The sequence below is a fragment of the Mus caroli genome, unplaced genomic scaffold, assembly GCF_978045245.1.
Source record: "Mus caroli unplaced genomic scaffold, Mus_caroli_1 scaffold_9, whole genome shotgun sequence".
Lineage (NCBI taxonomy): Eukaryota > Metazoa > Chordata > Mammalia > Rodentia > Muridae > Mus > Mus caroli.
Window position 1 is genome coordinate 79,517,549 of NW_028227264.1, and position 13,325 is coordinate 79,530,873.

The following is a 13,325-nucleotide window of genomic DNA, read 5'->3' on the forward strand; positions in this document are numbered from 1 at the left end:
TGGCAAGGCCTTTCAGTCGATAGCCCAGGCCATCCTAACAGTTCTTCTGCATTATTGTGCCAAACACCCGAAGTAGAGTGAGCCACCAGGACAACTGGAGCCCTGTCACTTTCCAGGCTGGAAACAGTTGAACTAGATGTCTGGCCCACTGAGGGGGAGTGCTCCCTGCAAGCCATGTGCTATGGACCTCATGTATTCCTCAAGAGGCCAGGAGGGACCTGGTTCCACAGACAGCTAGGTGGCAGCCAGCAGGCTGAGAAACGAGGACTCTTACTTTCAACACACCTAGCACCTGCACAAACACTCATGTGCCCCATGAATTAAATGCAAGGTGTGTCCCTTGTACCCCAGTCTCATGGATCTGATGGTATGCTTTGCCCCCAGCTTATGCTAGGCTGTATGGCTGCTGTAACATGTGGTCCCAGGCCACAGGACCTGCTCTACTGGGAAGTGTGCTCCTCTTAGCAGGCCTGGGTGTTTCTGTTTCTCAGGCCACCATGACCCCTTACTCATCTCCTCCCAGTTCTCTGACTCATACAGCCTGAGAGTGAGTTTTGACCACAGACCACACAGTTGTGCTACAGTCTCTCAGGATGTTGCTTCCAGAACACCAGGCAGCACAAGCCCATGAGGGACACAGTCATCAGTTTACCTGTGTGTTATCACAGAGGGAGGTGCTCATGTGATCAAATCCTAAAAGACCACAACTTTTTTTTTGTTTTTTCGAGTCAGAATTTCTCTGTGTAGCTCTGGCTGTCCTAGAACTAACTCTGCAGACCAGGCTGCCCTCGAACTCAGAAATCTGACTGCCTCTGCCTCCCAAAGTGCTGGGATTAAAGGCGTGAGCCACCACCGTCCGGCTATGACCACAACTTTAATCAAAGGACATATGCTCCCCTTCATAAGCCCCTCAGGGTTTCTGGGCTGGCTAGATGTAAGGTCTACTGTACCCTCCTACTCAGTCAACTCTGCAGAGGTGGGAGATGGCAAGACTGACTGCTCCCTTGCCACAGCTGCACAGCTCCCAGGGACCCCTGGGGCCCTACTGACTTCACAGTAAACTGGCTGTGCTGAATCTGACTATCCACTCAGACAAGGAATCTGGGAGCCATGGCAGTCTCAACTGACTCCGTGTATATGGCTTGTGACTGTCAGCCCATCACCAGCGCAGATCAGAGGGGATTTGCGACAGGGACCCATATCCATGTTCCCACCATCCCCCATCCTCCCATCCTCCCAGGAGCTGGCTGGGCAGAGCTTCCTGTCACCAACCTGGGTCTGGGTCCTCCAGCTTCTCCTTAAGCCGGGGAAAGGCAGGACGCAGCGACTCTGGGTACTTGAGGAATACTTTGTACATGATCAGCACTGCCTTCTTCCTGATGTACGGCTTCGTGTGAGACATCTGTGGAGACAGAAGGGTGGCTGGTGACCCACTCACCTGGTCAGCACCTATGACTCTTCCACATCTCGCTCCCTCTTAACCCACCTAGAGCAGGCCCTGCCCCTGCCCTCTGTACCTGCCTACCATAAGAGGTGCTACGCCCACAGGGAGATGCAGTCACTGTGAAAGCTGATCTGGTTATAATGTGTGGCTCTATTTACTCAAGTCTCCTCCAGGACAGCTTCTGCACTGGCACTAGTGGTGGTGGGGTTACCCTTTAGCCCATCAGGCTCCAGGGGGCTTTCCATGCAGATCCAATGAGCTCTCTAGTCCACAGGGCTGGCAACTATCTGGAAAGCCTCACAAGCTATGCATCTACTCGGTGGGCTGGGCAATCTGTCACAACAGCTGCAGTCACCACAAAGGGGTGGATGCGCATGGAGAGTCCCAGTGGAGCTCTGTTTACAATAGGTACCTGCTAGATCTGGGTGGTGACAGTGGGTTCTGCCCCCTCATGGTATTCAACTTTTAGACCACCAGGCAGTATCCAGAGAACAAACCCAGGAGAAAGCAAGGCTGACTTTTGCTCTGTCCCAATTACCCCAGCTACACAGCAGCCACTCTGAGGGCCTTTCTGTCTCCTCAGAGCAAGGGCTCAATACTGGATTCCGGGCATCACTGGATGAAGGTAAACAGTGGTGTAGGCAACACAGAAACTCACCAGGGTCATGATGTCATTTGCCAGGTCTCTGGCAAGATCTGGGGTGACAAAACAGGACAGACCAGTCAGTGCCACTCCAGTGTCGTACTGGCTGGGGCTGCTCAGGTCCTGCAAGGGGACAACAGGAGGGTCAGTGGCAGTCCCTTGGGACTATCTGTATGTCTGTAACCCAGCACGAGGAAGCCTCTCACAGCTCCTCTACTGTCATCAAGAATTGGAACACAGGTCAGAGGCAGAGAACACAGAAAGCTCTGTGTGGAAGCCACCAGGTCTCTGGGCTCCTTGGGGACAGAGGCTCCTTTGCAAGTCACAACTCCTGGACAACTTCCTGGTTCCTGGCAATGCTATAGGAACCTTTTCTATTCAGCAACTCCCTCATGATACCAGGAACAGTCCTTTGGCTGTTCTGATCTGAGATGCTCTGGGCCGATTAGAAGGAGTTCATCCTTCTAATGTATACGGCCTAAGGCAGAAGACTGAGGCAACTTTTTCCCAGTGCCCTGACTCCCCACTCTAAGGCAGTGTGCCTGTTGCTAGGAGGGTGTACCTCAGTTATGTTGTACATGGGGCATGCTCAGAGTGCTGGCCTCATGATTATTAACAGAATGTTGTAAGCTTTAGGGACTTTCCTGGGCTCAAACAGCATCAGAAGCTATGATCAGCCCTTTACCCTCAGTGTCCAAAATTTGCAGTGCCATCTCCCAAAGGGACAGAAAGGAAAGCAGTGGAATCAATGGAAGCACTGCCCCCTACTAGGAAAGCACATCAGGAAGACACACAGAGGGGACAGATGGCCTGGAGCTTGGCCTTGAGAATCCCATGCCCAGATCCCATGCTGGTCTAGATGACACAGCGGCTGCAGAGGCCTGGGACATGTGCCCTGCTGTGTGGGCAGAGATCTCAGCTGCACATATACCAGGTCCCAACCAGGACATCAGCAAGTTACTGCTATCCTCAGTAGTAGGACACCTTCTCTTATGAAGCTGAGCTCCTGTGTCTTAGAAAGGAAGGCCTGACCCACAGCCTCACACACTGCAGGCATACAGACAGTGAGATGCTGTTGTGGCCAGAGCCAGCCTCAGCCTCAACCCAACTGCTCACCTCTGTATCCCACTCCCCTTCCTCCTAGAGCCCACATGTCCAGTCCTCCCAGAGCCTGGCCACTCAAGTCCAGCTTCTTCTCATAAGGCTCATGCATGCAGGAATAGCACCCAGGAGCCTCCTTTAGAGGGCCCTAATCACTCAGACCCTTGCTCTTCTCAAAGGCCTGGCCAACTCAGGTTATCTGCTCCTCCAAATAGCTCTGGCTCACCCAGGCCTCCTGCCTGACCCCATAACCCAGAGACACTGCCCATGTGGCTTGCAGCATAACACCATACAGCCCTGCACCTCCCATCTCAGCCAGGCTCTATCCTCATCAGCACCATGAGCCCAGCTATGCTACTGTAGCTCCCATATTCATTCCTCTTCCACCTGACAGTTGCCTACAACACACACCTGCCACCTCACACTGAGGGAGTCCTGCCCTTGCTCCAGCATTTGAGAACAGAGGGGTGCACTTTATGACAGGAATTATAAAGGGGCTGAAACAAAGGGCAGCCAGCACCCTGTGGTTTTCAGCATAAGGTAGGCAGGAGTGGGATGGTGTCAAGGAGGACTCATCCACTCCCTCCTTCACACACTCCTTCACTCTCTCACACTCACTCCCTCACACTTCCACTCCAACACTTCCTCCCTTACAATCCCTCCTTCACACTCTCTCACACACTCCCTCCCTCACACTCACTCTCTCACACACTCCCTCCTCCCTCACACTCACACCCAGTCCCTCATGTTCAGTCCCTCACACACTCCCTCACTGACCATCTAGAGGCCTGGGAGCCAGCAGGCAGGCAGGAGCCCAGTGCGGACAGGGACAGGCTGTAGCAGTGTGCACTGAGCAGGGAAGGGAGGAGGGGCATGTACTCCAGCCTGAAGCCCTCTAGAATGTGAAGGCCCATGCTTGCTGAGACCAGATCTCTCATCTGCTGAGACACAGGGGATATGAGTGAGAAAGCTTTGAAAAGCTACCCCAGGCAGGTGGGACGGTCAGCTAGCTGATCTTCTGTGGCTCACTTGAGTGGCAGGAAAGCATCAGGGCCTACCTTTCGGATCTGGTTGGTGGTCAGCATGATGACGTCGGTACCTTCATGGAAGCACTGGGAGGCTGCAAGGTAGCCAACACGCTGTAGAGTCAACAGCCACAGTGTCAGAACCAGAGCTACCTAAAGTCCCACCAGGAGCATTCAACAAACACTGGGAAACACTGAAGGTGACAGCAGCAGTGCACCTGGATCCCCAGCTGAGCACTGGGCACAGGGTTCTGAGGCCTCCTCCCCTACTGCCCCTCCCAGCACATGCAGATGCTAGTTCTAGCTTCACTGCTGTACACACATGCACAGGGGAGGCAGCACCCTAGTTCTCATAATGTACCATTCCATCCCTCAAGGCACTTGCTTAGGGGCTACGTGCTTTCAGCGTTATATGGCACACACACACACATGAAATAGGACAGGTAACAGGAGAAAATGTCTAAAGGGACCAGTGTGCCCATCTTTGTCAACCAGAGGCTGGGAAATGACCAGTCATGACAATGACCCCACAACCAGGTTATCAGAACTCTTGGGACGGCAGTGCTGATCAGCCTTAGCCAGGTGCTCCAATCAAACACTGCCACTCTGGGTACAGTGGTGCAGCCTGTTACCGCAGCACTCAAGAGGCAGAGACAGAAGACTAGCACTCAATTCAGGACCAATCTCAGCTACAGGGGATTCAAAGCCAATCCACAGTGTGGGAGACTGAAAACAACTGCTGCCCTAACAAACCACTGTTAAGCCATGTGGGGTGGCACACGCCTTTAATCCCAACACACAGTTAGCAGAGAGAGGTCTCACACCTCAACAGCAGGGTCTCTGGCCAGAGGACACACCCTCAAGGATCCTCCCACGCTGGAGGATCCCTCCTCCCTTACACAGAGCACATCTGCCTGCTCTTCATCCTAGCTCCTCACCTTGAATGTGAACTTGGAGGCACTCATGACTTCAATTATGTTGAAGGCAGCCCAGCTGATGTCGTACCCAAGCATCTGTAACTGTTAAGGAAAGATTGGTGAAGGTGATTAGTACTCGGGAGACACTGGGGCAAAGGTTGCAGCCACACCAGTACATTCACACCACACATGGAAGAATAAGATACACTCAGTCTGAACACAGAAACTTCATCCATCACAAACCCTTGGGGACTTTTCTATCCTCTTTTCAACAAATGGCTCTGACAAAACTGGACGTGGTTCAGAGAAAGTTCCTTAGGGGTGGAGCCCTGCCTAGAATCACCTAGTGAGGGGGCTTGGTCAAGGTGGAACCTTGGCTAGCATCCCCCAGTGAGGTGCTGGGTGCATGGTCTAGCAGGAGAGTCCTGCTTGGCAAGTGTGAGAGACTGGGTTTCCTATTTAGCACTTAAAAAAAAAATACCAAAGAAAAAGACTATGGACTATCTAAGTCTAAGGGAACAGGTTCACAGAACACTAAAAGATGATGAACGTTCACAATGGAGAACATGGTGCTACTGTCTGAAGTCCCAACATCACGGCACACAGCTATGTTGTCTGTGATCTGAGCTTGTCTATGATGGAGACCTAAGGTAGGAGGACTGAAGATTCAAGCCAACTGAGGTCATACATGCTATAGATATACACTCAGGCAAAACAGCAATATGTATAAAACAGACCTTTTAAAAATTTAAATAAATAGTCAGGTATAGTAATGCACAACTTTAATCCCAGCACTTGGCAAGGCAGAGGCAGAAGGATCTCTGTGAGTTTAATTTAAGGTCAGCCCAGTCTACAAAGTAAGTTCCAGGACAGTCAGGGCTACACAGAGAAACCTTGTCTCAAAAACCAGAAAAAGAAAAGAAAAAACAGTGTTAGTGTGAAGAGGTAGAGCACTTACTTGCCTCAGGGGTATTAGGCTCTGAATTCAATCCAAGAACTGTTTAAAAAGCAAGAGGGCTAGGTAAAGGCACCTACTGCCAAACCTAATGAACTGAGTTTAAGTCCTGCCACTTGAGTAATGGAAAGAACCAGGCCCTGAGAGGTATCCTTCATACAAGCACCATGCCATACTTGCATACACAGCAAAGAAAGAAAGAGCTGGCATGCAATTGAAAATTAAAAGAGTTGGCATGGTGAAACATGTCTATTAATCATAGCCCTTGGGAGGCAGAGGCATGGGAATCTCTGAGTTTAAAGCCAGTCTGGTTTACAGAGTAAGTTTCAGGACAGCCAGGACCACACAGAGAAACCCTGTCCCAAAGATAAACAAGATTAAAAAAAAAAAAAAAAAAAGGCAAGTTTTTCTTTGAAAGAGAGTGAAGTATCCTGTCCCACCCCTGTGGCATACTCCAGTACTGAGAACCTAGCATGGTACGTTGCCTCCCAATCTAAGGAGGGATGGAGGCAGAAGGCAATCACACTCACATACACGTGCAGCCAAAAAGGATGGTTCAGAGTCTGAGGCTCCCCACTGGGATCCCCAGCACCTCACCACATGCCCAGCCTGTATTTGCAATAGAAGCCATCAGGCAGGACTCTGCATGAACCTTGTGCTGTGCACAGCAGCAATGTCTGATGGATAGAGGATAGACAGGCAGGCAGGTGAGGCAAGAGAAAGGCACTCACGTAGGTGAGCTTGCAGACAGCGTTGGCCTTCACAGCGATGTTGTCCTGCTTCAGCTCCTGCTTGATCTCGTCAATGCACTGGGAGATGTACTTGGCCTGAGTGGAGACAGCAGTGTGAAGTGCAAGAATCGGTGTGGTCTGGCTGCTGACTGTCAGCAGGTGCTCATGGGGAGGACGACAGTTTCAGCCAGCCTGAATGAAGAGACCTGGTGGCTTTCTCTTCCTTCTCACTGCAGCATGGGGACCTAAAACAGGGCTGGTGCATGCCAAGCAAACATGCTCTCCTGAGCTGTCTCTCAAAGCCCAACTAAGCACCTATTTTCCACTGATAGGAAATGGCTATAACAGGAGACTCTTAAAGGTGAGAAGTGGACATGTGGAGCTGAGGGACCACAGTGACTGCTACTGCTCTCGGTGACAGCCTTTAGCTAGTTGAAGGTAAACTATTTTGGACCTAAGCAGTAGTGCCAGTCACATGACATTCTACTGTATGGCCTGATGCCTATGGTTACCCATGCTGCAGGGCCCACTGAATCCCCTTTCCCTCCCATAGGCTGCTTTGCATAGTCCCGCTCACCACTAGCATGCACCCTTGGCCTCCCCCTGTGAGAGCTCAGCAAATCTATCAAACAACTTCTTGGGCCAGACAGGTCCATCCAAGAGAATTAAGGCACAAAGTCCAGAGAAGAGCAGATGTGGGCCTAGGGAGTGTCTCCTACCCTACTACCAGGACAAGTACAAATGAAGTCAAGCCTAGCCCCAGGATAGCATGAGCAGGGGGTAGGTGTTGAGGTATACCAGAGCATGGAATGACCCCACCACCACCACATCAGCTCCCATGTGCCAGGTGCTGCGTGAAGAGAGAGGAACCTGGATCTTGGCTTTTTTTTTTTTCTTAAAAGATTTATTTATTATATTTATGTGAGTACACTGTAGCTGTTTACAGACACACCAGAAGAGGGCATCGGATCTCATTACAGATGGTTGTGAACCACCATGTGGTTGCTAGGAATTGAGCTCAGGACCTGTGGAAGAGCAGTCAGTGCTCGTAACCGCTGAGCCATCTCTCCAGCTCTCTTGTCTTGACAGTGAAACGGGTAGCCATCACCAGACTTTGACAGCAAGTGTCACTGTTCCTCAAATGTAATCCAGAGATGACCCACAGCTGACACACTCCAGGTGTCACACCTCAGAGCCCTCCCCCAGGCAAGTGTGGATATCAGGGTTTATCCCAAGTCCCTGTGAAGTGGACCTAAGGATGCTTGTGGGATCATCACTGCCCAGGCCAGTCTCTAGCATTGGGTCAAAGAAACTACAACTGTTAAGCACCCCGTTGACAAAAGTTTGTTTGTTTGTTTGTTTGTTTGTTTGTTTGTTTTTGTCTTAAGACAGGGTCTCATATAACCTAGACCACCATGCAATTGGGCTGCCCTTGAACTCCTGTCCCCCCTCATGGAATGACAGGCATAGGCCATCAAGCTTGGCTTATCAGAATACTTTCCTGAATATTTTACGATCTAGACTGAGTCCAATGGAACAAATGTCAAATGTCACCACAACCTGCCTCAAGTAACTAAATGCCACCCAGGGATCCTCAGGAATGACTTTCTCTCTCTTCAAAGATGCCAAGCTGTTAATGACTGAAAAGAAAACAAACTTCAGGCCAGACTTATGTAAAGAACAGATTCTCAGCTGGACATGGGGTAGGGCTTGAAGAAGTGAACCAAGTACTCAGCAAGGAGCTGAGACATTCAGCAAATAAGGTCTCAGGCAAGGGTCTGATTTTCAGTACTCACATGCCCAGAACCCACCAGGGGTCAAGCAGGACCCAGGAGCTGGATATTTGAAGTCCCTGTAATATCGCCCTGGCTTTCAGGAGGGAAACACTGCTGTCCAAAACACAACCCAAAGTGACTCAACAACCAAGTCTGATAGGCACACCTGAAATCACAGCACAGGTGGCTGAGGAAAGAGGATCGCCTCAAGTTCAAGGCCAGTCTGTGCTATGTGGTGTGTTCTAGGACAGCATGGACTACACAGCAAAGTCCTTGACTTAAACAACCCATATTAAGAAGAAAAAAGGGGGGCTGGTAAGATGGCTCAGCGGTTAAGAGTGCCAACTGCTCTTCCAAAGGTTCTGAGTTCAAATCCCAGCAACCACATGATGGCTCACAACCATCCGTAATGAAATCTGATGCCCTCTTCTGGAGTGTCTGAAGGCAGCTACAGTGTACTTACATATAATAAATATATAAATAAATAATATTTTAAAAAAAAAAGGAGGAGCTGGTGAGATGGCTCAGCGGGTAAGAGCACCCAACTGCTCTTTTGAAGGTCCTGAGTTCAAATCCTAGCAACCACATGGTGGCTCACAAAAAAAAAAAAAAAAAAAGAAAGAAAGAAAGAAGAAAGGAAAGAACGAACGAACGAACGAATGAATGAACGAACTAGGCTAGGGAGATAGCTTAGTGGGTAAAGTGCTATTAGTGCAAACTGAGGACCTGGGTAATCCCAGTGCACTAAAAGCAAGATGAAGGTGGAGAGAGAGGCTTCAGGAGCCATGAACTAGATAGCCTATCACATCAGCAACAGCAGGGACTGCTTGAGACAAGAGTTGACTGCCACATGCACACCACTTCAGGCTGCACAAGTACACACCCACCCAAGTGCTTACACAGGTGTGAGAGCTCTGATAGAAAGTAACTCACTGGGCTGGTGAGATGGCTCAGGGGTTAAGAGCGACAACTGCTCTTCCTAAGGTCCTGAGTTCAAGTCCCAGCAACCACATGGTGGCTCACAACCATCTGTAATGAGATCTGACTCCCTCTTCTGGAGTGTCTGAAGACAGCTGCAGTGTACTTACATATAATAAATAAATAAATAAGAAAGTAACTCACCACAGGCGCAGAGGCTTGTGCAGTCTCAAGGGAACAGAAAGCACAAGAGGGAAACTATGTTTCAAAACAGTGACTCCCAGATTTGGTGAGAGACAAGAAACTCACACTTCAGCCAGGAGTGGTGAAACACACACTTAATCCTGCAGTGGCAGGCAGATCTCCATGAGTTCAAACCCAGCCTAGGCTACATATTGAGCACCAGAATAGCCAAGACTACATAAGACAAGACCCTATCTTGAAAAAGAAACAGCCTGGTACAGATTTAACCCCAGCACTTGAGAGGCAGAGGCAGAAGGATCTCTCTGAGTTCAAGGTCAGTTTGGTCTACAGATCGAGCTCTAGGACAGCTAGGGCTACACAGAGAAATCCTGTCTCAACAAAACAAAACAAAACAAAAAAAAAACAAACAAAATTAAGAAAGAAGAAAAGAAAGTCACAATTCAAGAAACAGCAAGGAGCTGAGACACTCAGGTTCAGGCAAGGGTCTGATTCCCAGTACTCACATGCCATTCACAAAGACTTCTTCCAGTTACAGAGGACCCAATGTCCTACTCTGGCCTCAGGCAGGCACTACATACACATGGTGCACAAACATGCAGTCTTCATCACGACGGTTACAAGACACCAATTCCTCTGCAAGCTCCTTCTACACAAGTCTCTCACCTGCATGTGCCTAAAGAAGCCAGTTAAAGCTTCCAGCTAGGCATGGTGGCACTTGCTTTCAACCCAAACACTCAGAAGCAGGTAAAGGAGCTTTGTTAGTCTGTGGTCAGCTTGGTTCACAAAGCAAGTTACAGGCCAGCCAAAGCTGTATAGTATCTCAAAATACAAAACAAAACAAAACACTACCAACAACAAAGATATGCTCCTGAAAACCAACTCTGCAAGCTGTCCTTTGATTTTTTATTTCTACATGTGTGCACGTGTACGCACGCACACACACAGGCATATGTACATACACACAGACACTGACACAGATACAAAGTTACAGATGGTTATAAGCTAGGTCCTAGGACTCAAACCTAGGTCTTGTAGAAGAGCAGAAAAAAATGTTAACTGCTAAGCCATCTTTCCAGACCACAAGACATTAAAAAAAAAAAAAAAAAGCTCATTCCAGCTGAGGCCATCCTTAAAGAGCTGCAATTCTGTCTTGGAAGGCAGGGCTGGTCTCTCCTGTGGCTCCAGGTTCATCCTTTTCATTCCAGTACTTAAAAGGGAAAAGCAGAGCCGGGCGTGGTGGTGCACGCCTTTAATCCCAGCACTCGGAAGGCAGAGGCAGGCGGATTTCTTAGTTCGAGGCCAGCCTGGTCTACAAAGTGAGTTCCAGGACAGCCAGGACTATACAGAGAAACCCTGTCTCAAAAAAAAAAAAAAAAAAAAAAAAAAAAAAGGGAAAAGCAGAGGATGTCTCCGAGTTCAAGGCCAGCCTGTTTCTAAAGGAAATGAAAACCAAGCCTGATTCCCTGTGTTTGATCCCCTGAAAGAAGGTGGTGAAAGAAAAAGGAAAAACACAACCAACCCAGGGCAGACACATTATCTTCAGGAGTCCAAGGGAGCCTTTTGGCAGTCCAGTGCCTGCTCATCACAATGCTACCCACCCAGCCCTTGGCCTTTCCAAACATGCCTCACTGTGTAGTTTAAGCTGGCTTTAATGTGGAACATTCTGCCTGGGCCTTCTTACGGGCTTGAGGAGAATGCCAGCTGGCTTTGTGAAAGATGGCTGTTTTCTCAGGCTGATAAGAAGGCAGCAGCCAGACCTGGAGAAGCCAAATAGTAACCAACCGCCTAGCTGGTACTTCCGGGTTGAGTGCCAAAATCCTGGGTCCCTAGGTAAGCCTGGCAAGGGTGTTGTTATAAGACACAAAAAATACACTCAAGTGCCTGAGAACCTCCAGCATCTGCCCGTGACCAGGCATGGCAGGAGGGCTGGCAAGCAGTGCGACTCACATTCTGGGAGACAGGCACACATTGGTGGCAGGTAAAGAGACACAACACACAGGAACTGGCCCATGTGTGCATATCCTCACAGATCTGGAGCCGTACGAGCTTCTCTGGACTTCAGTCTAATAGTGACAAGGCTAGTGTCCTGAGGTTTCAGGAAGCACCCACATCCTGCTTGCCCCAATATCCAGAAACCTCACATCCTAAGTTCATGGCTCCTTCTTTCCCCTAGACCTGGCAGCAGTCTCCCAGGCTCTGTCTCTTTCCTCTTCCTGCTTCCCTAGAGGACCTGATGGTGAGAATGGGTCCAAATGATCCAGAATGATGCCCAACTCAGGGTCCCCAGTTTGACCCAGTCTGCACAGTCCCTTCTGCCACTGAAGGACACAGGTACACAGGTCTCACAATTAGCACAATGGTACATCTGGTGGACACAAGTCACCTCATATCACCCAAAGTCAGAGCAAGAATGAGCCAGGAACTGTGGTTCCTATGGCTACAACAGAGAAGGCAGAAGGAGAAGGAGAAGCTACAAGACAGATAAGTCAATGTGGATGCCTGGGGAGCCTGGAAAGTAAGGAGAATTCTTGAGACTAGAATGAAGCCAATCGCAGCCTGGGGCCCAGAAAGCAGCATAGGAAGACTAACACCTGATAGAAAAAAGAGCTTATGCCTCTGCGTAAGCAAGTAACTGGAGCAAAGAGAACAGGATGAGGCAGGAGGATCTTGAGTTCAAGGCCAGACTGGGCAATTTTGCATAACCCTGTCTCAAAATGAAAGTAAAGAGAGGGTTGGAGTGGGACTCGGGGGTGCAGCCCCCGCCTAGAACCCCCCAGTGAGGGGCTGAGGGTATGAGGTGGCTCAGGGGGTAAAGAATATGCCTAAAATTGGTGCAGACCAGCCAGTACCACAAAAAGGCCAACTTGGGCAACACAGCACAACTGTCTAAAAGCAAAAAATTAAAATAAAAAATAAGAGAGCACGAGCCATTTGTGCTGGGCACAGAATGAACAGAGTAAAGAATGGCCATTGCAGAGCAAAGGACATAGGCAGCCTGAGGTACAGGTCATCTCAGGGCCCAAGCCTCAAGAACAGCTGTTGAGTTCCCAGGTCTCCAAATGATCCTTGGAGTTACCAACCAAAGGGGAACAGCTAAAGCCCACAAGATAGCTACAGCAGAGTTTCAGAAACAACTAGGCTGCGCTGATCACACCAGGCAGGGGTTGGTGCTGGCACAGGCAAAGATGCTGAGCTAAACACAGTCAGGTATGGCAGACTGCAGAGAAACATACTTTAGGGGCAGTAGGGGGTCCCCTGCAGTACCAGGGATATTCAGCTTGTGTTTTAGCTTTCTACAAGTACCTGGCATAGAGATGTAGGGGCCCTCATGGCTGCTTGTAAACACTCATGGAAGCTGCGGATTTGAAGGAGTGGGGGAAGGTGAGTGGAAAGGATACTTCCTGTTTTTATTTAATAACATCAATTGTGTGTTTAAAAAAAAAAAACTGCGGAAGAATAAGTCTGACATGCCTTTAATGCCAGCACTCAGGAGGCAGAGGCAGGCAGAACTGAGTAGGATGGAAGCCATCCAGAGCTACATAGTGAAGCCTATTTCATAATAAAGATGGAGGATGTGGGGCTGGAGAGATGGTCCAGAGGTTAAGAGCACTG

General features: G+C 49.5%; 1 protein-coding gene across 2 annotated transcripts in view; it reads right to left on the bottom strand.

Moving 5' to 3' along the window:
• Ap3d1 (adaptor related protein complex 3 subunit delta 1) overlaps window positions 1-13,325 on the bottom strand; it is a 37,269-nt gene that overhangs the window by 20,382 nt on the left and 3,562 nt on the right. For both annotated transcript variants that reach the window (XM_085843018.1, XM_021173740.3), the window contains exons 2-6: window positions 6,817-6,912; window positions 5,152-5,232; window positions 4,247-4,327; window positions 2,103-2,210; window positions 1,273-1,402 (exon numbers count right to left, since the gene is read on the bottom strand). In XM_085843018.1, the coding sequence (XP_085699144.1) occupies window positions 1,273-1,402; window positions 2,103-2,210; window positions 4,247-4,327; window positions 5,152-5,232; window positions 6,817-6,912 (496 nt within the window). The remainder of the gene's footprint in view (window positions 1-1,272; window positions 1,403-2,102; window positions 2,211-4,246; window positions 4,328-5,151; window positions 5,233-6,816; window positions 6,913-13,325) is intronic.